Source organism: Dasypus novemcinctus, chromosome 6 (assembly GCF_030445035.2).
Source record: "Dasypus novemcinctus isolate mDasNov1 chromosome 6, mDasNov1.1.hap2, whole genome shotgun sequence".
NCBI lineage: Eukaryota > Metazoa > Chordata > Mammalia > Cingulata > Dasypodidae > Dasypus > Dasypus novemcinctus.
Genome location: NC_080678.1, coordinates 49,001,144 through 49,026,633, shown reverse-complemented (window position 1 = coordinate 49,026,633; position 25,490 = coordinate 49,001,144). Strand labels below are relative to the sequence as shown.

At 37.4% G+C, this 25,490-nt stretch overlaps 1 protein-coding gene across 2 annotated transcripts in view; it reads right to left on the bottom strand.

Annotated features, from left to right (window-relative positions):
• Positions 1–25,490, bottom strand: part of KIF11 (kinesin family member 11) — a 75,329-nt gene that overhangs the window by 11,255 nt on the left and 38,584 nt on the right. For both annotated transcript variants that reach the window (XM_071215776.1, XM_058298779.2), the window contains 7 exons: positions 20,426–20,513; positions 19,574–19,762; positions 18,722–18,929; positions 17,604–17,776; positions 15,729–15,854; positions 15,477–15,635; positions 3,764–3,870 (listed from right to left, as the gene is read on the bottom strand). In XM_071215776.1, the coding sequence (XP_071071877.1) occupies positions 3,764–3,870; positions 15,477–15,635; positions 15,729–15,854; positions 17,604–17,776; positions 18,722–18,929; positions 19,574–19,762; positions 20,426–20,513 (1,050 nt within the window). The remainder of the gene's footprint in view (positions 1–3,763; positions 3,871–15,476; positions 15,636–15,728; positions 15,855–17,603; positions 17,777–18,721; positions 18,930–19,573; positions 19,763–20,425; positions 20,514–25,490) is intronic.

The following is a 25,490-nucleotide window of genomic DNA, read 5'->3' as shown; positions in this document are numbered from 1 at the left end:
GAGGAGAGACAATAAGACACAGCAGACCAGGGAACTGAGGTGGCACAAGAGATTGAGAACCTCTCTCGCACTCCAAAATGTCCCAGGATTGGTTCCCAGTGCTGCCTAAAAGAGAAGATAAGCAGACACAGAAGAACACAGAGCAAATGGACACAGAGAGCAGACAGCAAGCGCAAAACAATGGGGGGGGGGGGGTAGGGGTGGAATAAATAAATAAATAAATCTTTGGGGTAAAAAAAAAAACCAAATTTATAGGCATAGCTCAAAAATTGACCAATATACTATGTCATATACTCAAAACTTACTGTGTGGAAAGAAATGGGTAAACATATGTACACTTTGAGGTTGAAAATTAAAAACAAACTTATCCTATAGAGAAGTGCAGCAGGCATCATTCTAGGATGGCCCTAAAGGTTCTATACTCACCTTCTCCTAAAATGAAGGGATCTTGCAGAGGTGATTAAGGTACCAAATTAGTTGACTTAAAACACAAAGAGGGAAGCGAACATTGCTCAACTGATAGAGCATCAGTCTATCATATGGAGGGTCCAGGGTTCGATCCCCAGGGCCTCCTGACCTGTGTGGTAAGCTGGCCCACGCACAGTGCTGCTGTCCACAAGGAGTGCCGTGCCATGCAGGGGCGCCCCCGCATAGGGGTGAGAAAAGCACTGCCCACCCAGGAGTGGCGCGGCACACACGGAGAGCTGATGCAGCAAGATGATGTAACAAAAAAGAGGCGAAGATTCCCAGTGCCGCCAGATAATGCAAGTGGATGCAGAAGAACACACAGTGAATGAACACAGACAGCAGACAATGGAGGGGAAGGGGAGAGAAATAAATTTTTAAAATCTTAAAGAAAACAAAACAAAAAAACCCACAAAGACCATCCATATGGACCAGACCTAATCAAATGACCCCTTTAACAACAAAGAAGAAGTTGAAGAAGAGAAAGTCAGAGATTTGAAGTAAGGACAAGGTATGCTGTTGATGGTTTGAAGATAACAGAGGCCGTGTGGCACAGAGTGTGGATGGTGTTTAGTAGCTGAGAGTGGCCACAGGTTTAAGAAAACAAGAGAACAGGGACCTAAGTCTTATAACTGCATGGAAGTAAATTCAGACAAGAAAAATGCACTTGGAAGCAGATTTTCTCTGAAATACACATCTTACTGGACTTCTGACCAATAGAATTTTGAGATAATGATAATAGTAGAAGCAGTAATTCTTAACTTTAACTACATATTAGAATCAAATGGGGAGCTTTTACTATTTCAATGCTGAGTCACATCCCTGCCAATTACATCAGAATCTGAGACCCAAGTGATTCCTATGTACAGCCAAAGGTAAGAACCTCTGCCCTAAACCTAGAACTCTCGTTAGCACTAATGGGAGCTGATGGCACATGAATAGCAGGAGTTAACAAAACTGTTAGAATCTAACTTCACTTAGAACCTCACAGAACCCTAACCAAAGCTGCCTTGTATTCATTATCTAAATCAGTGGTTCTCAAGCACTAGCTATACATTTCTGCTTAAAGATGCCCATACCCAACTTAAGACCAACTGAATCAGAAACTCTAATGCAACAGTTCTCAAAGTGTGGTCCTCAGAATAAGCATCAGTATCATCTGGCAACTTGTTAGAAATGTAATTCTCAGCCCTCAACCTAATAAATCTGAGAAAAGGGATAGGGAGACCAGACTATTTTAAAGTGATTCTGATACCTACTGAAGTTTAAGAACCACCAATTCAGGAAAAAACACCTTAAAAAACTAGAAATAGTTAGGAATTTCCTCAACTTGATAAAGAGCACCACAAAAAATCTAAACTAACATTATACTTAAATGGTGAATGACTGAATGCTTTTCCCCTAAGAACAATACTTGACAAGGTGAGGATGTCTGTTCTCACCACTCTTACTCAGTAGTGTACTGGAAGTCTTAGTCAGTGCATTGGCCAAGAGGAAGAGATAAAAGACATAAGGTAGACAAAGGAAAAAATAAAACTGTCTTAATTTAATGATAATACAAGTGTCTATGCAAAATAATGCCAAGAAATCTACCAAAACAACACAAAACAAAACAAAATATAAACAAACCTTCTAGAACCAATAAATTGAACAAGGTCTCACGAGAATACCAACTCAACACAGTAATCAATGTATTTCCATAAGTTAACAATGACATGTGGAAACCAAAATTAAAAACACAGTATCATTTTCAATTTCTCCAAAAAAACTGAAATACTTCAATCTATAAATCTAACAAAAGATATTCAGGATTCAGGATGTATATGCTGAAAATTACAAAACACAAATGAAAGAAATCAACAATCTAAATAAATGGAGAGTCATACTGTGTTCATGAATCACAGGACTCAGAAAAAGATGTTAAATTCATCAATAAGTTTAACACACTTCCTATCAGAATCTTAAGTTTTTTTAAAAATACAGACAAGATAATCTTCAAATTGATATGGGGAGACAAAGGAACTACAATAGTTAAAACAATTTTGAAAAGAAAGGAGAAAGTAGAAGGAAATCACTACCCAATGCTGACTTGCTATACAGCTACAGTAAATCGAGAGGGTGCAATATTTGCAGAGGGATAGACACATGGATCAATGGAGCAAAATAGAGAACACAGAAATTGATCTACAAAAGTATGCCAACTGATTTTGGACAAAGGTACAAAAACAATTCAGTGCAGGGAAGTGGGCGTGGCTCAACTGATAAGAGCATCTGTCTACCATATGGAGGGTCCAGGGTTCAATGCCCAGGGCCTCCTGACCCATGTGGTAAGCTGGCCCACGTGCAGTGTTGCCGCACGCAAGGAGTGCCATGCCACGCAGGATAGCCCCCGCGTAGGGTGTCCCATGCGCAAGGAGTATGCCCCGCAAGGGGTGTGCCCCGCAGAGAGAGCTGCTCCATGTGAAAAAAACAGTCTGCCCAGGAGTGGGCGGCACACATGGAGAGCCAACACAGCAAAATGACGCAACAAAAAAGAGAGCTAGTTTCCCAGTGCCATCCGATAATGCAAGCAGATGCAGAAGAACACACAGCGAATGGACAGAGAGAGCAGACAACGGGGGGCAGGGGAGAGAAATAATTAAAATAAATCTTAAAAAACAAAACAAAACAATTCAATGTAGAATGCATAGTCTTTTCAATAATTGGTGCGGGAGCAACTGGAAGTCCAAAGGCAGAAAAATGAATCTCAGTTTAAACCTCACATCTTATACAAAAAATTCAAAATGGACCATGGATTTAAATGTAAAACATAAAAGACTAAAATTTCTAAAAGAAAATAGGTCTGGCACTGGAGTGGATGGTAACTATGTGGGACTGGTAAACAATGAATAATGTAAACTAACATTAAATTCTAGTGCAGGACAATTCTGTGATTATACCAAATGCTATTAATTGTATACTTTGGATGGATTATATGGTTTATAAATGTTTCAATAAAATTGATAATAAAAAAATTCAGTGCACGGACTAGCAAACTTTTTCTTAAAAAGCCAGAGAAGAAATATTTTAGGCCTGAGGACTCTGCCTCAACCATTCAAGTAGGCCATTGCAGTAGAAAGGAGAGCCAAAGACCACTAAAGACAAAAAAGGAAAAGAGAAATAAAGCAAACAAATAAAATGATACCAGATTAGAAAACTGGGCAAAAGCATACAGGAATTATTTGTACCATGTGAAACTTTATATCTGAAATACTTTCAGATATACAGAAAAGTTAAAGAGAATATAAAATTAGCTTACTGCTCTGTATTTTCTTGGACACTATTGAGCGGTTTCTGGATGTTTTCACACTTTTCCTCTAATGCACAAAATCTCTCTGCCCAAACATTGATTAACTGGCAAAGTTCCTGCAAAAAAGAGGTGGGAATGAGGAGAGACTTGATATTATGAGACTTTTTTTCTATACATGACTGATGACATGAAATAGTCTCCCAAACATGAGAATTATACAAATTCTTGACAAGAGGGCTCTAACTCACATCTCTTTCCCACAGAAGAAAGCAGTGAAGCCAATATTTAAAATGTACTACTAAAAAGCAAAAAAAGTAATACTATATAGACTTATAAAAAGTAAATAATTAGCAAACTTTATTATTTTAACTATTCAGTAACAAATTACTCTCAGTGTACCTCAAAACTTAATCAAACACATCAAGATGTCACATTATTTTTCAGAACTATTTTGACAGATACACACAGTTGCTTCTTCATTGGCAGTAGTACTGGAAGAGAAAATCAGTGCTGACATCTTCTATTTCTTCTAGAATCAGTGTAAGTTGCTCATATATTTCTAAGAATATGTCCATTTCATCCAGGTTCTCTAACTTGTTGCATACAATTGTTCATAGTATCCTCTTAAAAAAAAATAATAAAAATATATATATATGTCCTCTTATCCTTTTATTTCTATGAGGTCAGTGTAATGTTCCCCCTTCTCATTTCTTTTTTTTTTTTTTAAAGATTTATTTATTTATTTAATTTCCCCCCCTCCCCTGGTTGTCTGTTCTTGGTGTCTATTTGCTGCGTCTTGTTTCTTTGTCCGCTTCTCTTGTCGTCAGCGGCACGCGGCACGGGAAGTGTGGGCGGCGCCATTCCTGGGCAGGCTGCACTTTCTTTTCACGCTGGGCGGCTTTCCTCACGGGTGCACTCCTTGCGCGTGGGGCTCCCCCACGCTGGGGACACCCCTGCGTGGCACGGCACTCCTTGCGCGCATCAGCACTGCGCATGGCCAGCTCCACACGGGTCAAGGAGGCCTGGGATTTGAACCGCGGACCTCCCATATGGTAGACGGATGCCCTAACCACTGGGCCAAAGTCCGTTTCCCCCCTTCTCATTTCTGATTTCATTTATTTCACATCTTTTTTTCTTTGCCAGTCTAAGTGTTTGTCAGTTTTAATAATCTTTACAAAGAACCAACTTTTTGTTTAGTTAATGCTCTATAGTTTTTTAAAAATCTCATTTATTTGTGCTCTAACCTTTATTTCTTCCCTTCTGCTTCCTTTGGGTTTAGATTGCTGTTCTTTTTCTAGTTCATCCAGGTGTGCAATTAGGTTTTTGATTTTAGCTCTTTCTTCTATTTTTTTTTTTTAAAGATTTATTTTTATTTATTTAATTCCCCTCCCCTCCCCCGGTTGTCTGTTTTCTGTGTCTTTTTGCTGCGTCTTGTTTCTTGTTTCTTTGTCCACTTCTGTTGTCGTCAGCGGCACAGGAAGTGTGGGCGGCGCCATTCCTCGGCAGGCTGCTCCCTCCTTCGCGCTGGGCGGCTCTCCTTATGGGTGCACTCCTTGCGCGTGGGGCTCCCCTACGCGGGGGACACCCTGCGTGGCAGGGCACTCCTTGCGCGCATCAGCACTGCGCACAGGCCAGCTCCACACGGGGCCTCCTTGACCCGGGGCTTGAACCGCAGGCCTCCCATGTGGTAGACGGACGCCCTAACCACTGGGCCAAAGTCCGTTTCCCTCTTCTATTATAATAACATTTAGGGCTATAAATTTCCCTCTCAGCACTGACTTTCCCATAAGGTTTGATATGTTTTGTTCTTGTTTTCATTTGTCTCGGGGTATTTACTGATTTTTCGCTGCAATTTCTTCTTTGACTCATTAATTAAGAGGGTGTTATTTAACGTCCACATATTAGCGGACTTTTCAGTTCTTTTTGATTTCCAGGTTCATTCCATTATGGTCAGAGATGCTTGTATAATCTATTATACAACTATGATTTATTGAAACTTGTACCGTGACCCAAAATATGGTCTCTCCTGGAGAATGATTCATGTACACTTGAGAAGAATTATACCCTGCTGTTCTGGGGTGCAATGTTCTATTTATGTCTATTATGTCTAATTGATTTATCATACTATTCAAGTTCTTTGTTTCCTTATTGGTTCTCTGTCTAGATGTTCTATTGTAGAGTGGTGGGCAACTATTATTGCAGAAGCTTCCATTTCTCCCTCCAATTTTGCCAGTGTTTGCCTCAAATATTTTAGGGAACAGTGGTTACATGCATAAATATTTCAGTTATTATTTTTTCTTGGTGGATTGCACCTTTAGTTATTATATAGTGTCCTTCTTCGTCTATCGTAACAGAGCCTATTTTGTCCAATATTAGTATAGCTACCTCAGCTATTTCTTGGTTACTGTTTGCATGGATTAATGTTTTCCACCTTTTACTTTCAAACTATTTGCATCTGTGGGTCTAAGGTAAGTCCCCTGTAAATAAATATAGTAGTTGGGTCATGCTTTTTTTTTTTTTTGAGGTACCAAGGCAAGGGATTGAACCCAGAACTTTGTATGTGGGAAGCCAGGGCTCAAACCACTGAGCCACACTGGCTCATCTGAGTTGTTTGTTTTTTTTTTGCTTGTTGTTTGTTTTTTAGGAGGCACTGCAAACTGATGCCTTCCTATGTGGGAGGCAGGTGCTCAACTGCTTGAGTCACATCCACTTCCCTCTTTGTTTTTCTCCCACTTCACCTCTTTACATTTTGCGTTTCCATTTTCAGAAAGTATGCCCTTTTTCTTGAACTACTTGTATTCTGACTCTTACAAGAATTAAAGAGTAGAATTGTATATTGAGTATACAGTACTATTGAGTTTTTCATTTACCCTTTTAGTTACCCTTACTGATAATCTTCATTGCTTCACAACACTCCAAGCCACTCTCTCTCCTGTCTTTTCCTTTCCACTGCAGAACTCCCTTTAGTAATTCTTGTAGGGCCAGTCTGATTGATGATTTCTCCCAGTTACTCTTTATCTGTGAATATTTTAAACTCTCTCTCATTTTTGAAGTTTTGCCAGATAAAGAATTTTTGTCTGGCAGTTTTTCTCTTTCAGTACCTTAAATATATCCAACTATTGCCTTCTCGCCTCCATGGCTTCTGATGAGAAATTAGCACTTAGTCTTACTGAGGATCCCTTTATATGCAACAAATAGTTTTTCTCTTGTTGATTTCATATTCCTCTCTTTATCTTTGGCATTTGACATTCAGCCACTATTTCCTCAAGTATTCTTTGTGTGCCTTTTCCTTTCTCCTTCTAGAATACCCATGACATGTTTGTGTGCTTCATGCTGTCACTCAAATCCCTGAGACAGTGCTCAATTTATCCCATTCTTTTCTCCGTCTGTTCTGACTGGATGATTTGGATTTTCTTGTCTCTAAGTAATTGATTCTTCTGCCTGTTCAAATCTGCTGTTGTATGTCTCTAGTATAATTTTAATCTCTACTATTGTGCCTTTCATTCCCACAATTTCTGTTGTTTCTTTTTATACTTACAATTTTTTCTTTATGCTCATACATTGTCTTCTCATTGTTTATCTTTGTTTTTTTTAAATTTTATTTACTTTTAAAAGATACATAGATCACACAAACTGTTAAATTAAAAAATATAGGAGGCATGTGTGTAAAAAAAAAAAAAATATATATATATATATAGGAGGTTCCCATATGCTCCACTCCCCATACCCCACACTTTTCCCATATCAACAACTTCTTTCCTTAGTATGGTAAATTCATAGCATTTGATGAATACATTTTGGAGCACTGCTACACAGCATGGAGTATAGTTTACATTGTTGTTTACACTCTCTCCCAGTCCATTCAGTGGGTTATGGCAGGATATATAATGTCCTGCATCTGTCCCTGCAATATCATTCAGGACAACTCCAAGTCCCGAAAATGCCCCCATATCACACACACCTCCTTTTCCCTCTCCCTGCCTTTACTAACTCCGTGACAACTGTCTCCACATCAATGATATAATTTCTTCCATTGCTAGAGTCACAATAATTCTATAGTAGAATACCAGTAAGTCCACATTTTATTCCTCCATCCTGAGGACCCTGGGATGGTGATGCCCACTCTACCTCTCAATTGAGAGGGGGCTTTGATCCCACACGGCTGGTGGATGGGACTCTCATGCCCACAGCTGTAGACTCTCTCGGATCCTTGGTGTGTGGTTGTCCATCCTCACCTTCCACTCAGGGCCCAGCTGGCATATGGACAGACCAGAGAATCAAGTCTCCTGGGCATATACCAACTCCAGGTTCAATAAAAGGGACCGAAGAGGCATGTGTAGAGAAGTCACACCTGAGTCCAATTCTATTCACACTCAGAGCACAAATTCCAAAAGTAGGGACCAGTGGCAAGGCAGCGAACTCTGGAGCCATCTGCCATGACTGTAGGGCCTGGGTGTCTCCAGACCTCAGGAGCACCACTACCTGAGCTTGTATCTACTTTGGCTGTCTGTGAGATCTTACTGAGATGTGTTGTTTATCTCTTTATGCATATTTTCCTTCTTCATCTCCTTGAACTGATTCAGATTTGTCTGAATTAAATTCTTTGATTAGGTGTTCAAATTCTAGTCTCCTCTGACATTTTAATGTGTTCCCTTTACCAAGCCATATCTTCCTGTTTCTTAGTATGACTTGTAATTTTTTGCTGATGACTGGGCATCTGATTATCTTGATGAGGTTTCTTCCTCTTGATAAGGTTTTATTGTTAATTGGCTTTGTCTAAGGCTCTTATTTGAAGCTTGGTCCAACTTATTTTAGACCTTTAGAGTAGCCTGTTTTTAATTAATCAGATTTTTTAAGCTCTTCTTCATCTGATTCTTGCCCTGGATAAGTAGTACAATTTTTAACTACAATTCTTTGTGCAATTCTTTCACATCCAAGAAAATCTTCCTTTCCTGTTCCTTCTGTGGGGATCTAGATCTGTTCTGTTTATTTTCATTTGTGGGCAGAATTTTCTCCCCAGCTCCAGTGATTTAACTTCTCCCCCTTAGCCAATGCCCCCTTTTCCTCAAACTTTTCAGTTCTGGGACACTTGTGTCTTACAGCAGTTCAGCTTAACCCCTTTTATTTACTTATTTATTTCTGTGAGGGTTTCCTGTCTCTGGTTTCTTCCCTATTAGGGTATCTTGCCCCGGGTAGCCAGATTAACTCAATCTGGAAAAGGTGAATCACTACAGGAAAGGCCATTTTGTATTTAGGTGGTTTAGCCAACATAAGCAGTATTTGATAAAGCACATCCTTGCCAACAGTTCTGCCACAGTCTCTCCCCCTCCCCACCCCCAGAACCATTTTGTATGGAGCATGACTTAGCAGCTTATGTTCTACCCTGGGTCATTGCGGACTTGTTTCCCAGTGCATGGATGTGTGGAGTTCTAACTTGCTGCTGTGAGTAGTTCTATATGGTCTGTGTATGTGGCAGGAGTGACCCAGGCCATACTGCTAAACTGTGCAGGACTGAAGCTAAACAGTTCAGCCCAGTCATTCTGGGATGGAAATTTCCTATCTACTCATGTGGAATAGATAGGAAATTTCTTCTTTTTCTCTGATTTGGCATTTGTAGAGGCCTTCATTTTCCATGATCCTCTAAAGTTCTAAGCAAGTGGGATTTGTCCTTTTATTAGCTGATTCTGAGGAAAGACTTTTCCAGGGGATGTCTTACACTGCCTTGTTGATGACATCACTCCTTTACCCTAGATTTTATACCTAAAAAGTTCTAGACAGGTTTTAGGCAAAATACCCAAGGCAGAGGTATGAGAAATTGCTACAATACGAAATTACCACTAATTGTCCAGATAGACATAGAAGAGCTACTCAAAAATGGATGCCTTACAGGCAATATAATAAACAACACCATCTATAAGATAATCTAAATGATAATAGATGCTCACTAGGCCTCAATTTCCTCATTAAGAAACTGGGCTAATAAAACAATCTATATCTATTTTGTGAGAGGAATGAACACATAGTGAGTTGAGTTGCTTAATAAATAATAATCATTATCTGTACAAATATCTGGTGTTAATTTCTCTGGTAAGTTTCATACATCTCTATTAGGGAATCTAACAGTGTGTATCATCTTATTTAAAGGTGCTTTAATGCTTACCTAAAAATATTGGATGTGTTTCCCTCTCTCATTTTGTAAAAAATGTGTTTTTTTGTGGTAATATGTATACAAAGTAAAATTTCACATTTTAACCACTTTCATGTGTACAAATCAGTGACATCAATTTTATGCACAATACTGTGTTAATATCATTAACATCTATTACCAAACTTTTCCATCACGCCAAAGAAACTGTGTACTAATTAAATAATAACTCCCATTCCTTTTCCTTTCATATCTCCACTGGTAACTTGTAATTTAACAGGTATGAGTCACTTCCACTTTTTGGTTATTGTGAATAATGCTGCCATGAACATTGGTAGGCAAATTATGTTTGTGTCAATTTTCAGTTCCTTTGGGCATATATCTAGAAATGGGATTGCCAGGTCATATGATAATTCTATACTTAACTTTCTGAGGAACTGCCTGTTTTCCACAGCAACTGCGCCATTTTGCATTTCCACCAACAGTTTACATGTGTTACTTTCTGGTTTTTAGTAGACCATTCTAGTGTGTGTGTATTGTTATCTTCTTGTGGTTTTGATTTGCATTTCCCTAATGGCTAATAAATTTGAGGGTCTTTCCATATGCTTATTGGCCATTTATGTATTGTTAAAGAAATGTCTAAGTTTTTGCCAATTTTTAATAGGGTTTTTATTGTTGCATATATGTATTCTGGATACACCCTTATAAATATATGATTTACAACTATTTTCTCACATTGTATAGGTTATCTTTTCCCTTTCTTAATAAAGTCCTTTGATACAGAGAAGTTTGATGACGACCTCTTTACTTTTTTCTTTTGTTGCTTGTGCTTTTGGTCATATCTAAGAATCCATTCCCTAACACAAGGTCCCAAAGATTTCCCCTGTTTTCTTCTAAGAGTTTTTGTGGTTTTAGCTTTTATTTATATGTTTTTGATCCATTTTGAGCTATTTTTTTTTTCTTGAACTAATTTTTGTATATGGTGGGAGAAAGGGGTCCTCTTTCATTCTTTTGCATGTAGGTGCAGTTTTCCCAGTAGCATTTGTTGAAAAAATTAGTCTTTCCCCATTGTGTGGACTTAGCACCCCTGTCAAAAATCAATTGGCAGTAGATATGAGGCTCTATTTCTGAACTTTCAATCCCGTTCCATTGCTCTGTTTTCTGTCCTTATGCCAGTACCACACATAGTTCTTTGTTTTCTTTTTTAATTACTATTGTTTTGTAGGAAGTTTAAAAATTGGGAAATGGGAGTTCTCCAAATTTGTTCTTTTTCAAGATGGTTTTGGCTATTTCACGATTAGATTCTCCATTTCTGTGAAAAACTAATGAAATTTTGATTGGAATTGCATTGAACCAATAAAACACTTTGGGTAGTATTGACATCTTAACAATATTAACAGGGAAGCGGACTTAGCCTAGTGGTTAGGGTGTCCATTTACCACACGGGAGGTCCAAGGTTCAAACCTGGGTCTCCTTGACTCGTGTGGAGCTGGCCCATGCTCAGTGCTGTTGTGCACAAGGAGTGCCCTGCCACGCAGGGGTGTCCCCGCATAGGGGATCCCCATGCACAAGGAGTGCGCCCCATAAGGAGAGCCACCCAGCGTGAAAGAAAATGCAGCCTGCCCAGGAATGGCGCCGTGCACACAGAGAGCTGACGCAGCAAATGACTCAACAACAAAAAAGCAACACAGTTTCCCAGTGCCACATGACAAGAATGCAAGCGGACACAGAACACACAGCAAATGGACACAGAGCAGACAACGGTGGGGAAGGGGAGAGAAATAAATAAAAAAAATCTTTAAAAAGAAAAAAAAAAAATAGAAGATGTAGCAGAACAGGGGAGGTGAGATGGCACAAGAGAGTAATCGCCTCTCTCCCACTCCAGAAGGTCCCAGGATCGGTTCCCAGAGCCACTTGATAAGAATACAAGCAGACACAGAAGAACATACAGCAAATGGAAACAGAGAGCAGACTACGGGGGGCCCGGGGGGGAGGAAGGGCAGGTAGAAATAAAAAATAAATCTTAAGGAAAAAAAAAAAGATATTATGGAACAGATGGAAGGGATTATTTTGCTTGCAGTTGGAGATACTTGTTTTTGGGGATGGGACTTGTCCATCATCATCATTTTATTGGTTGTCCGGGCAACCCTGCAGAACTGGAGAGTAGGAGTTGGCCACTCATCTACTGGGGTTCAGTAGATGGCATATTAACAATCTGAAGATTTAAATCTCTGAGAAATATACTTATCAGGTACATTGGAAATTATATGTTCAAATAAAGGAAGTAGAAGAATCATGATTAGGGGAATTATAAATGACTACAACTATGTTATATTGTAGAATTAGGTATCATATTCCCAAATAGGGCCCACTGAAGAGGTGATGATTTCATGAGGCTATCTGCCTTGCCTCTGGCGTCAAGACATACGTTGAGCTTTGGCAGCACTTTTTCTTTTTTTGGGTGAGATACCTGGACAGGGGATTCAACCCTGGACCTCATACATGGGAAGCCGGCATTTAACACTTGAGCTACAGCTCCCCTGAGTTGGCTATTTTGTTTGCTGGCTTGCTGGGTTTTTTGTTTTGTTTTTTGGAGGCACCAGGAACCAAACCCAGGGAAGCAGGTGCTCAACCATTTGAGCCACATCCACTCCCTTGGGAATATTCTTTTTTTTTTCCTAGTTTCTCCAGTTGTTCATTTTGATCTTTGTTTTTACCTTTTATTTTTTTAAAGATTTATTTACTTATTAATTCCCGCCCCCCCCCCCCCCGGCCCCCGTTGTCTGTTTTCTGTGTCTATTTGCTGCGTCTTGTTTCTTTGTCCGCTTCTGTTGTCGTCAGCAGCACGGGAAGTGTGGGTGGCACCATTCCTGGGCAGGCTGCACTCTCCTTCGCGCTGGGCAGCTCTCCTTACGGGCGCACTCCTTGCGCGTGGGGCTCCCCTACACGGGGGACACCTCTGCATGGCACGGCACTCCTTGCGCACATCAGCACTGCGCGTGGGCCAGCTCCACACGGGTCAAGGAGGCCCAGGGTTTGAACCGCGGACCTCCCATGTGGTAGATGGACGCCCTAAGCACTGGACCAAGTCCATTTCCCTGGGAACACTCTTGATTGAGGCTTTGTTTACTGTGGCAGTTAGTGAAATCTGTCTGAGACCTGCATAAGCATAACCTGTGGAATGACCTCCCAAGTCACTTTTTTTTTTTCTTTTAAAGGTGCTTAGGTCAGAAATTGAACTCAAGACCTTGTATGTGGGAAGCCAGCACTCAACCACTGAGCTACATCAATTGCTGAGTTGGGTTGTGTGCCAGCTTCCCATGTATGAGGTCCAGGGTTGAATCCCCAGTCCAGGTATCTCACCAAAAAAAAAAAGAACTTGGTAAAAATCCCTTGGTGCCAATGAGGCTCTTCTTCGGGAGTTATATCCCCAATCAGTGGAGACGGGCAAGGCAGTGTGTTTATTCACTGAGTATGGCTTAGAGAGAAGTTATATTTGAGTAACAAGGAGGTTTTCAGGAGGTAACACTTAGGTTTTTATTATAATTAGGCTAAATTCTATTTTTACAGGAATAAGGTTCATACGTACAAGCATTAAGATTCAGGACTTGGCATATAGGCCTGTTTTCTTTTTGTAGGCACTGGTTATGTATTTCGGAGATTTTTGCCATTTTATTTGAGAAAGTAGCAGTGCTACTTATATCACCACACTACCATCACCTCTGACCATTTCCAAACAATCAACCAAATTATAAATTCTGCACAGATTAAGCATTGGCACACCAATCTCTACTCCCCTTCTAATCTCCTAGGAACCTATCTTCCAGACTCTACCTCCATGTATCTTTTCCTATCCTTAGTTCATATCAGTGAGATCATGCAATATTTATCCTTTCTGTCAGGCTTATTTCACTCAAATAAGGTCCTCAAGGTTCGTTCATATTGTCACATGCATCAAAACGTCATTCCTACTTAAAGCTGAATAATATTCCATCCTATGAAATAACACATTTTGTTTATCCATTCATCTGTTGATAGGTACCTGGGTTGCTTCCATCTTTGGGCTAGCGATTTTGAGCATCTCTTCATGTGCTTTTTAGCTATCCATATTTCCTCCTTGTAAAATTGTCTGTTCGAGTCTCTTGCCCATTTTTTAAAAGGCTCTATTTTTTTTATTATTGAGTTGTAAGATTTCTTATATATGCTGGATATTAGACCCTTACTAGATATGTGATTTCCAAATATTTTCTCCCATTGAGTAAGCTGCCTTTTCACTTTATTGATAAGGTACCAGTCTTTTACATTCTTATTTAAATTTATTCCTTGATTATAATACTATTGTAAATGGAATTGTTTGCTTGATTTTCTTTTTGGATATTTCATTGCTGTTTTATAGAATCTTCTACCCTTCAACTGTTGGATTTGCCTATTTGCTCCAGAAACATTCTTGTTGAGAGATTTTTCTCTATTTAGGATCATGTCATCTCCTCCATGAATACAGATAGCTTTATATCTTCCTTTCTAATTTGTATGCCTATCATTTATTTTTCTTGCCTAAATGCTCTGGCTAGAACTTCCAGTACAATAGACAATAGCAGTGGTGAAGCAGGGATCATATCTCTTTTTTTCAGCAGCATGGATATGAACTCCTTCCTCCCTCTCTTTCTAAAGAGAACCAACCTTTTTCTACTCACCAAATCATGACAATAGTTTTATTGAACAGTTAAAGATAGTTCTATCATGCAGTAAGAACCTCATTTAATAAATCTTCAGACATTCACTACTAAATCCTTAAAAATACCAGGAGTTGCTTACCATATATATTTATAGATAATGCCTTCCCCGGTTTGGAGGCTAGGTTTAGTTTCAAGCTACATACACTTGGGGATAGTTTACAAGGAGAAAGATAAGTCAAGGAAATGGAGGTGGCTCAAGCGATTAGGTGCCTCCCTCCCAAATAGGAGGTCCCAGTGCCTCCTAAAGAAACAAGGAAGATGAACAGACACAGCAAGTGCAAGCAACGAGGGGATGAGGAGAAACAAATCTTTAAAAAAAAATAGAAAGAAAGAGAAGTCATACATTACATTTATAATCAATCAATAAAAAATAAAAATTGTACTAACTAAAATTTAAATGCCCATTTTCAATGAAACAGGTATAGTAAGAAAAAACAGCACTTAGTTTATGGAAGATTACCACTCATGATATCCCAGAAACAAGTTATTATGAAGATATATGTTCCCTTTAAATGTCATGACCGTTTTCTTCTGATTTTACTTCCAAAGGTATGTTGTTATAGCTTTATCTTTCATCTTGGGGTAAGGAAAAGGATTGCTTTGTGTTTGACTTATTGTACTTTAGCATAAGGTTCCATATGTAGCAAATTGTCAAATACTAACTGATCAAGAAAAGCATTCTCAATTATTTTACAATAATTACTGCTATAAGCAATAGTGCCTATGGTATTTTCGGGTTTCCAAATTAGTTTTACAGCACTCAGATTGTATAACATGTATTATCAAGTTAAAAATCATAAAATTTTGTTTTTACACTCCCCAAATCAGCTGAACAAAATACCTGTGAATGTGTTTGCTTTACTGTCTTCAGGTCTTCAGTTAAGTTTTCACACAGCTTCTGTGATTCAGCCAGGCAAGAAACTGTGTTTTCTTGTAGTTCATGTAGATTGTTACACAGTGCCCTGAGAAAGCCATCCATTTCCTTTTTCTGATGTTCTATCTTTGAAGAAAAAAGAATTGGTTTCTTTCTTAAATAATAATTCAATTTTTAAACAACTCAATTTTTAGGTATCAAAAACATAGCATTTGTTACCTTATCAGCTACTGTCAATGAAGTCTTGAAAATATGTTTTATTTGACTGTTGATTTTCAGTATAGATACCACATTGGGGGATAAAACAGTTTCCAGTGAACTTAGAAGGTCAGTCTTAAGTACATCCTGGTTTTAAAAATAAACAAATAGATCTTTGAAAAATATCTTTTTACTTCCATAAACATGGCCTGGTTACTTAGCTATCTTAACTATTTTGGTCACTGTGTATATGCATATTAAAATTCTAAGTGTCCATTCTATTCTTTATGGCTTAGTGATATATCTACTACTAGCATTTATATTCACTTGGTCCTGTCTATAGGAATTAAGAAACTAGTCACTTAGTGTACAAAATATTCTTATTAGTTTAATGAAACAGAAAGTAGAGGGGGAAATGACAGCCAATTGTCATTTTGAATAGTTCAGCATTCAAAAAATAAAATAAAATATCCCCCAAAATCTACAGATAGATTTAACAAAATAAATTTCAAACACATTTAGATTTTTAGTCAAAAAGGCTAAAATCAAATAGTTTTCAAGAGTAAGCTATGGCCTAGTGGCATTTAACTTTGAAGACCTAATGATTTATATCCTATAGTACCTGAATTTTTCAAGGTCACCATCACATTTTGTAGGTATATGGAAAGTTGAGAATGTTCCTGAAGATTGGAAATTTTTATAAAAAGAAAAAATTCCTGGCCTAAATTCCTTTCACTAAGGCAAGGATGAGAAACTGTAACAAAAATAACTTAGTAAATACTTAAAAGAAAAGGCTACTGGTAGTCTTTCAGAAAAAAGTATTATAATAATTTCATTTATTTCTGTGATAGTAGTAGTCATCTCTTCTTTTGACATTAGCAATGCTTTTAAGTTGGTATGTAAGAAAACATAACTAAATACAAACCATCATTTAGTGACTAAACCAATTTCTGAAGAGTTAGCATTGATAAAGTATTTTTTACTTTTGTCAAATTTGCGTGAATGAGGAAATCAATCAAACAGTTTCATATAGGCACTAAATCTAGGCAGAATGTCAGTTAACATTTGTAGTATTTCTTAGGCAATGTTCAACCAATATTGTTACACTTAAAACCAGAGAGAGATTTATTAATATATACCAATAAAATTGATTTGTTTAAAAAAAAAAATCAGAGGGAGAGAGCCTGCACAAAGAAGAAAACAAAAACGATATGGCCAAGAACTTCCTAGACAAGTCACTCAATTACAGAATAGAAGTAAAAGTATAGCAAATTAGGTATGAGAGAATATTAAATGTTATTACACAAGTGACTTGTACAGAACTGTGGAAAACAGCTTTACAGTTCAAGCCCATAAGGGCTTGGATACATAATCTGACCCCATAAAGTGGCCTACAGTTGTTACATGTTCCTAGAATTCTGTAAGTTAATTTTCTTGCACATTTCCCTATATAGCTATAGTTTTAAAGTTAACTATCCAATATTCCCTCCTAGCAGGGTCAGTGTAACATCAGCATGACCATCCCAAGTATCCACAGGACCCTTGGGAAAGAGGTTACTTACCAACTTCTGGGCCAAAGACAAGTTATAGGTCCCATGAATTCATATGGTCTGTCCTTTCTAGTCCTATTAAAAGACTTAATAATAACTCCTACTCTTAATGTTATAAGATTTGAGTAAAAGAAAGTTATAAATGTTGGTTTTTTGCATAGGTAAATTAATCTTTTGGGGAGAAAACAATAGCAGAGAATTTCTCTTTAGAAATATAAACCTACTCTCTCATAGTGATATGTTTCTCACTGTATCTAATAAAGCTTAAGATGAAAGAATAACAGTTAACATTGTTTTTGAAGACTTAGCAAATGTAACCCTTCAAAAATACTTGAGATTTACTAACAATCAATTTCTGAAGTGCAGTTTTACTTTCAGTTGCTAATGATTGTTCCTTTAATATCATATTAGAAATCTGAGAAACACGAGTAGACACATTTTCTGGAATAGATGTGAGAGATCCAAGTGCTGTTGTAGTGATGGTGTCTAATGCAGAGACACTGGAAGACAGTAGATTACCTATACCAAAATAAAAATATACATGTGAATACAGTTAGAATCACTTTAAAGAGGTTGTTTTTTATGTCTTTATTGTGGAATTGGTAAATCAAACAAGCTTAAAATAATTGGCTCACTACAAGAAAATAGTTTTAAAACACATTATGTATGTTCTACAGTATTCCATAAGCACTTGGCAAAGTTGTAAGTACATCTGATTCATAATTATAACACACAGTAAACCAAGGATCAGAATATTTTAAAATTAATCTTCAAATGAAAAATAACATTCAATAAATACAATGGTAGGTAAAAGTTTATAGCAGAAAAGGGACATTAGAACTCCATATATAAAATTTATAGTAGTTGGCTTAGTGTGACTAGATTCCGGGTGTTTTTTTTATTTTTACATTTCCACATCTCCCAAATTTACAATAATTAGGATACCTTCATAATAAAGGGGGACAACAATGATAGTTAAAAAATGATAGACATATATTCGTGACTGTATAGACCAACCATCAAGATAACAGTCTCAGATTTTTTAAAAAGTTGCAGAATAATAATTACACATAAAAGATTTCCAGAAGAAAACCCAAGAAAATCCTGAATGAGTTTAGAAGCTTTTACTTCTAAAGCTTATACACTGCTTAAGAGTGCTGCTTAATAAGCCTAATATATTTAAGAAAAGAAACCAGCAAAGATTTGTTTTAATTCAAAGGTAATAAAATCATTAACCCCTAGTGGAGCCTGCTTCCCATGTATGAGGTTTCAGATTCAATCACCAATACCGCTTAAAAAACCACAACAACAATTAAAAACCACTAACCCTGGCTGAACAAATGGTATGTGTGTTGGGGGGATAAGTGACATTGCCACCTAAATTTTTTAGCTATTAAATTATAGGTTTTGAAATTAGCCTTACAGTAAACCCACAAAGACTACCTTAGAAATGCTTGCCCTTACCAAACAATGTCTTGTGAACTTCCAGCATGGCCTTTTGTTTTAAGCTTCCATCCTTAATTAATTCTTCCATATTACTGAACAGACAATTCAGGTTTTTGCCAAAAATATCCTGAGCCTCTGCATTGTATTGATCAATTGCCTTCTTACGATCCAGTTTGGAATGGAGTCCATATACATCTTTTGTTGTTTCTTCAACTGTGTTAAGCAACTATATGGTATTTTTAAAAATAAATGTTGATAAGATGGATATGATGAAAACAATCTAATGAAAATATCTGTGCTACTTAAGAGTTTTTCTTGATGAGAACTAATGAGTTTTCAGACATTTTATCAGAAAAAATTTCTTTACCTCACGCTAATTTACCCAGGTGTCTAGGAATGGCTTATTGCCAGCCATCTAGGCAAGGAAAAATGACTATGCCAACCTATTATAATTAAGCTTCTTCACAATTTCTTTCCTATTCTGTTTTACTATTTTCTCAAAAGTACAGCTAGTATAACATTAAATACTTCCAACATCTTCTACCATTGGAAGGTACTAAAATTCTTAATGACTGATTAGTTTCAATCATGACCATAGGAAAAAAGTACAACAACATCATTATTCTAAATGTTTACAAAGTATGTTAAAATCATGTTCCATTTCAAAACTTTAGGCGTGGTTATTTAAGTCACTATCTCTCATAAGAAAGATATGGATAAAATAGTAAAATAATGATTTTTTAAATTGACAGAAATCTCATTTGGGATAAATAAATAGAATCTCCTAATTAATGCTTAAGCAAAGAGAGTTACTTTCACCATTCTCTAATTTCTTTAATGCCAAGTACAAAATCAAGACAAAGTACACACCCTGCTGGCAGCATCATGAAGTTTCTCTTCGGTACTTTCCAAAGCTGATGTGAAATATTCTTCTTTAATAAGTTGTAATTTAGTTTCTTGCAAATTTTTTTGAGTTGTTTCAAGTTCCTGTGTCTTATTTTGCAGGTCACATTTACATTGGTCAAGTTCATTTTTATTATCCATAAACAACTCCGTAACCTAAATATAACACATTAAAATTACTTTAAAAAATTAAAAAATGCTGAACTACTTGGTGAAACACCAGGCTACCCGGCTTAATTTAAAGAACTGAACAAATGAAATACTTCCAAGCAAAAATTCTAACAAGATACCAGATAAATTGCTATATTTTATATAGTATCTGCTTTCTTCCTGTAAATTCATTCAAAACTTTGAGATTAAATAAGAGGTCTAGTGTAGTTAATTCTTAAGGTCCCCTCCAACACTGTCAATGGATGTGAATATAAAAATGTTATGTTAATATGAATGTGGCACCAAAGAATCACATGTCTCTACTTTAGCTAGTTTTACTTTCATTTAATATCTAGTTTCTCCTAACATGCATTCCCTCATCTGATAAACATGCTAATGAAAATGTCTCAGTGTTCACTATTTTATAATTTTCCCAACAATATCACACAATTCAGTTAATTTCTTTTAATGTTGCATTAATATAAGTATCAAGATAGATAGCTTCTTGATTACTATTGATGTTAGTAAAATTATAATACAACTTTTAGTATAAGGGTCATGAAGGGAAAAAAAAAAATCAATGAAAAAATATTAAAGTTCCTCACATTCTGAAGTTTTCTTTTAAAATCTGCTTTTTATATAATATTGTATATTGTTTTAGATGCTTACCCTACTCAGCTCCTCCTCAATGGCACCAATTTTTTCAATGAATTCTACAATCTGTTCTTCTTGAACAGTTAGTTTTCCATTCATGGCTCTAAAATAAAGTTTAATTCAAATTTAACAATTAATATTTATTTCCTAATTCCTATAAAATTTATTCTAATAAAATTGTGGGAGTTACACACTCAGCTTTACCATTTATCATTATCTAATTAGGGACACCTAAGTGGCAATGAGCAATAAATATAAATTGGAAAGAACAAATGTATTGCTTGCTCTTCTTTTATAAATGGTATATCCTTTTGACCTCCATTTTAAAACTGAGATTCCCTAACTAAGAAGGGAAAAAGTGTTTTTATCACACTTGAGGAGCTGGAAAACTGATGGAGACCTAAACTCACTTAACAGAGAAGAGACAGGGGCTGTAAAAACCTAAGTGTGTATAATAGGTATATGGAGTATGAAAATTGTTCCCACAGAATCATATAAAGGCTTCAGACCTGAAGGCATCAAATGTAGGAGTTAGGGGAAAAAAGGATGGGCTAAAAACAGGAGTGAATCAGAGTGTGTACACAGAGCAGACAATTACAATACTCCACTACTAACCCCCACCCCTAAATATACAGACATGACTATGACACCATATCACATTACCATATAAGCCTAAGGAAACCAAAGGATTATTCCCTAGAGCACGGTTTCTCAGCTTCAACACTAATTACATTTTGGATCAGATAATTCATTTTTGTGGGGCAGTCCTTCGCATTACAGGATGTTTAACAGCATCCCTGGCCTCAACCCACCAGATGCCATTGGTACCACCCTGCAGTCAGGACAATAAAAAAATATGCATTGGGCGGCGGACTTGGCCCAGTGGTTAGGGCATCCGTCTACCACATGGGAGGTCCCCAGGCCTCCATGACCCATGTGGAGCTGGCCCATGCGCAGTGCTGATAAGCACAAGGAGTGCTGTGCCACGCAGGGGTGTTCCCCACGTAGGGGAGCCCCACCCACAAGGAATAGGCCCCATAAGGAGAGCCACCCAGAGCGAAAGAAAGTGCAGCCTGTCCAGGAATGGCGCCGCACACACAGAGAGATGACACAACAAGATGACGCAACAAAAAGAAACAGATTCCCGTGCTGCTGACAACAACAGAAGCGGACAAAGAAGATGTAGCAAATAGACACAGAGAACAGACAACCGGGGTGGCAGGGGGATAAATAAATCTTAAAAAAAAAATAATACATTGCCACAATCCCAATAAAAATTCCACCAGCATTTTTTAAACAAATGGAAAACACAATTATCAAATTTATTTGAAAGGGTAAGGGGCCCCAAATAGCCAAAAACATCTTAAAAAAGAGAAGCCAAGTTGGATAAGTCTCACTTCCAGACTTTAAATTATCTTACCTATCTAAAGTGGAAAAAAACAGCATGGTACTGGCATTAAGATAGACACGTAGACCAATGGAACCTAACTGATGGTTCAGAAACAGACCCTCATATCTATGGTCAAGTGATGTTTGACGAGCCTCTCAAACCCCCACCCAACTGAGGCTAACAGTCTAACAAATTGTGGTGGGAGAACTGGGTATTCATATCCAAAAGAAAGAAAGAGGACTATCTCACACCTTATACAAAAATTAATTCAAAATGAATCAAACACCTAAATATAAAAGCTAGAACCATAAGGCTCCTAAAAGAAAATGTAGGAAAACATCTTCAAAACTTGGTGGTTTTGAAGTTCACTGCACGAGCAGTGGAGGAAAACATGGAAAAATGGATAAATGGGACCTCCTCAACAATTCTGTGAGTCAAAGGACTTCGTCAAGAAGGTGAAAAGGCAGCCCAATCAAATGGGAGAAATTATTTGGAAACCACATATCCGATAAGGGTTTGATTTCCATTCTATATAAAGAGATCATACAATTCGACAAGAAAAAAACAACAATAAAAGAATAAACAATCCAATTGAAAAATGGGCAGAAGATTTAAATAGACATTTCTCCAAAGAGGAAATACAAATGGCTAAACAGCACATGAAGAATCTGTTCTGTATCATTAGCTATGAGGGATATGCAAATCAAAATGACAATGAGGGAAATGGATTTGGCTCACCGGATAGAGCGTCCGCCTACCACATGGAAGGTCCAGGGTTCAAACCCAGGGCCCTCCTGCCCATGTGATGAGCTGGCCCAGACACAGTGCTGATGCACGCAAGGAGTGCTGTGCCACACAGGGGTGTCCCCTGCATAGGGGAGCCTCATGTGCAAGGAATGCACCCCATAAGGAGAGCTGCCCACGTGAAAAAAGTGCAGCCTGCCTAGGAGTGGTGCTGCACACGCGGAGAGCTGACGCAGCAAGATGACACAACAAAAAGAGACAGTTTCGCAGTGCCACAACAAAAAGAGACAGTTTCGCAGTGCCACTAACAAGAATACAAGTAGACACAGAAGAACACAAAAAAAATGGACACGGAGAGTAGACTACTGGAGGCGGGGAAGGGGAGAGGAAAAAAGAAATGACAATGAGATATTATCTCACACCATATAGAATGGCCATTATTAAAAAATAAAACAAAACCGAAAACAAGAAAAGCTGGAGAAGATGTGGAGAAAGAGGAACACTCCTTCAGTGTTGGTGGGATTGTAAATTGGTGCAGCTTCTGTGGAAGAGTTTGGTGGTTTCTCAGAAAGCTGAAAATAGAACTGCCATGTGATCCAGTGATTCCTCTACTAGGAATATATCCAGAAGAACTGAAAAGTGAGATGCAAACAGACATTTGTACACCGTTCATAGCAGTGTTATTTACAATTGCCAAAAGATGGAGACAACCCAAGTGTCCATCCACGAAAGAATGGATAAACAAAATGTGGTATATATTATATATATATGATGGAATACTATGCTGCTGTAATAACATGGATGAATCTTGAAGACATTATGCTATGTGAAATAAGCCAGACACAAAAGGACAAATGTTGCATGGGCTCATTAATATGAACTATATACGAAGAATAAATACACTGAGTTAAAACTTACAGTATAGGTTATTAGGAGATAAGGAGGACTAAGAATGACTAATGATGCTTAATGTATAAAGAAGTTTTCATTAACTTGACTATAAAAGTATAGAAATGGTTAGAATTGATGGTAACTCATTATAGTAAGTAGCAGTTGATTTATAAATGGGACTGTGGTTGAAAAGGGTAGTCTAGGGATGTAAATGTCAACTGAAAGAAAGATACAGAATAATCTAGGGACTGAATAACAGTGAACCCAGAGGTGGATGAGAATTGTGGTTAATTGTACAGATGTAGGAGTGTCCTTCTGTAAACTTGAGTGGATGTATGTCACTATTTGGGTGGTAGGAATGTGGAGAAGCATGGGAAAAATACAAGTTGTGTGATTTATGTACTGTGGTTAACAGCAATACTGTAATATTGTTGCATCAATGCCAAAGATATACTGTGTTGATAATGAGGGTTATAGAAAAAGTGTGCCAAATGTACCATACGGACCACAGAAGGTGGGTTTAATCTGATGATATTATCTCATAATCCATAATAAATTTTTCACCATGTGTAGTGTGTTGGTGAAGGGGTGTTGTATGGGAATTCTGTACAAATGCATGATTATTTTGTAAATTCACAAATTCTGGTAATAAAAATATATTAAAAAAAAAATAGGGTGGGCTGGGGGAGAAATACACCAAATATAAGATTGGATTATAGTTAATAGTAATATTTTGATGATATTCTTTCATAATTTGTAAGAAATGTTTCAGAACAATGTAAGGTGTTGGTGGTGGGGTGACGTATGTGACCTCAGTATGATGTTATGCATGCTTGTTCTTTAAATTCACAACTTTTACTATACACTTACTTTTATGTATGTTCATGTATGAATGATATACTTCAATAAAATAAAAAATATTAGGAGTTGTTGAGGGCAGGAGAGGGAAGAAGAGGTTTGATATGGGGCCATTTTGGGGACTTGGAGTTGTCCTGAATGATATTGCTAGGACAGATGCAGGACATTGTATATCCTCCATAATCCACTGAATGGACTGGGAGAGAGTGTAAACTACAATGTAAACTATACTCCATGCTGTGTAGCAGTGTTCCAAAATGTATTCATTAAATGCAATGAATGTGCCACACTGATGAAAAAGGTTGTTGATGTGGTAGGTTGGGGTGGGTGGGGAGTGGGGGTATATGAGAACCTCTTATATTTCTTAATAACATTTTGTGTGATCTGTGTATTTTTATTTTTAAAAAGGCAATAAAAAACACATACATACATACATACATACACACACATACATACATACATACATACATATATATATATTCATTACCAAATATATGGGGGGTAGTATGGTTCTGGGTGGGCCAAAATTCCCACCAATGAGAGTCACTGATCTAGATAAACTACAGAGGAATCTCAAATTTCACTTTTTCACTAGACACAATGAAGGGTGGAATAAATTTTAGGCCTGGAAACTAGAGAATTAAGTAAAAAACCTGCATACAGAATAGGGGACCCACAGCCACCTATACCCACTTTAACCTGAGAATATTTGCAGCCAGAATAATCTCCAAGCAGAAAACTGGGGTAAGACTGAAAGAAAAGTTCAAAAAAGAATGACATTTAATGGAACCCCAAACTAATACCCAGGCCTTCACTTTTTCACATTACAGTGAACTCATGGGTCCATATACAACACCCATGCACAAAGTTTCCAATCCATTTCAACTACCAGCCAAACACTGCCAGATACTTGAGGAAAACAAACATAAAAGGAAGATACCAAATCAAACAGGAAAAAAAGTATTCCAAGGAAAAAAAGAAAAAGAAAACTTCAACATTAAAAGTTTCTCAGGAAGCAGATGTGGCTCAAGTATATGAGCACCTGCTTCCCACATGGGAGGTCCTGGGTACCTGCTAAAAAAAAAAAAAACAAAAACAATGGAAAAAACCCAACTCAGGGTTGCCAATGTAATCCCTGGCCTCAATACCTAAAAAAAAATAAAATAAAGTTTTTCAGAGATAAGGAATGTATTGTAT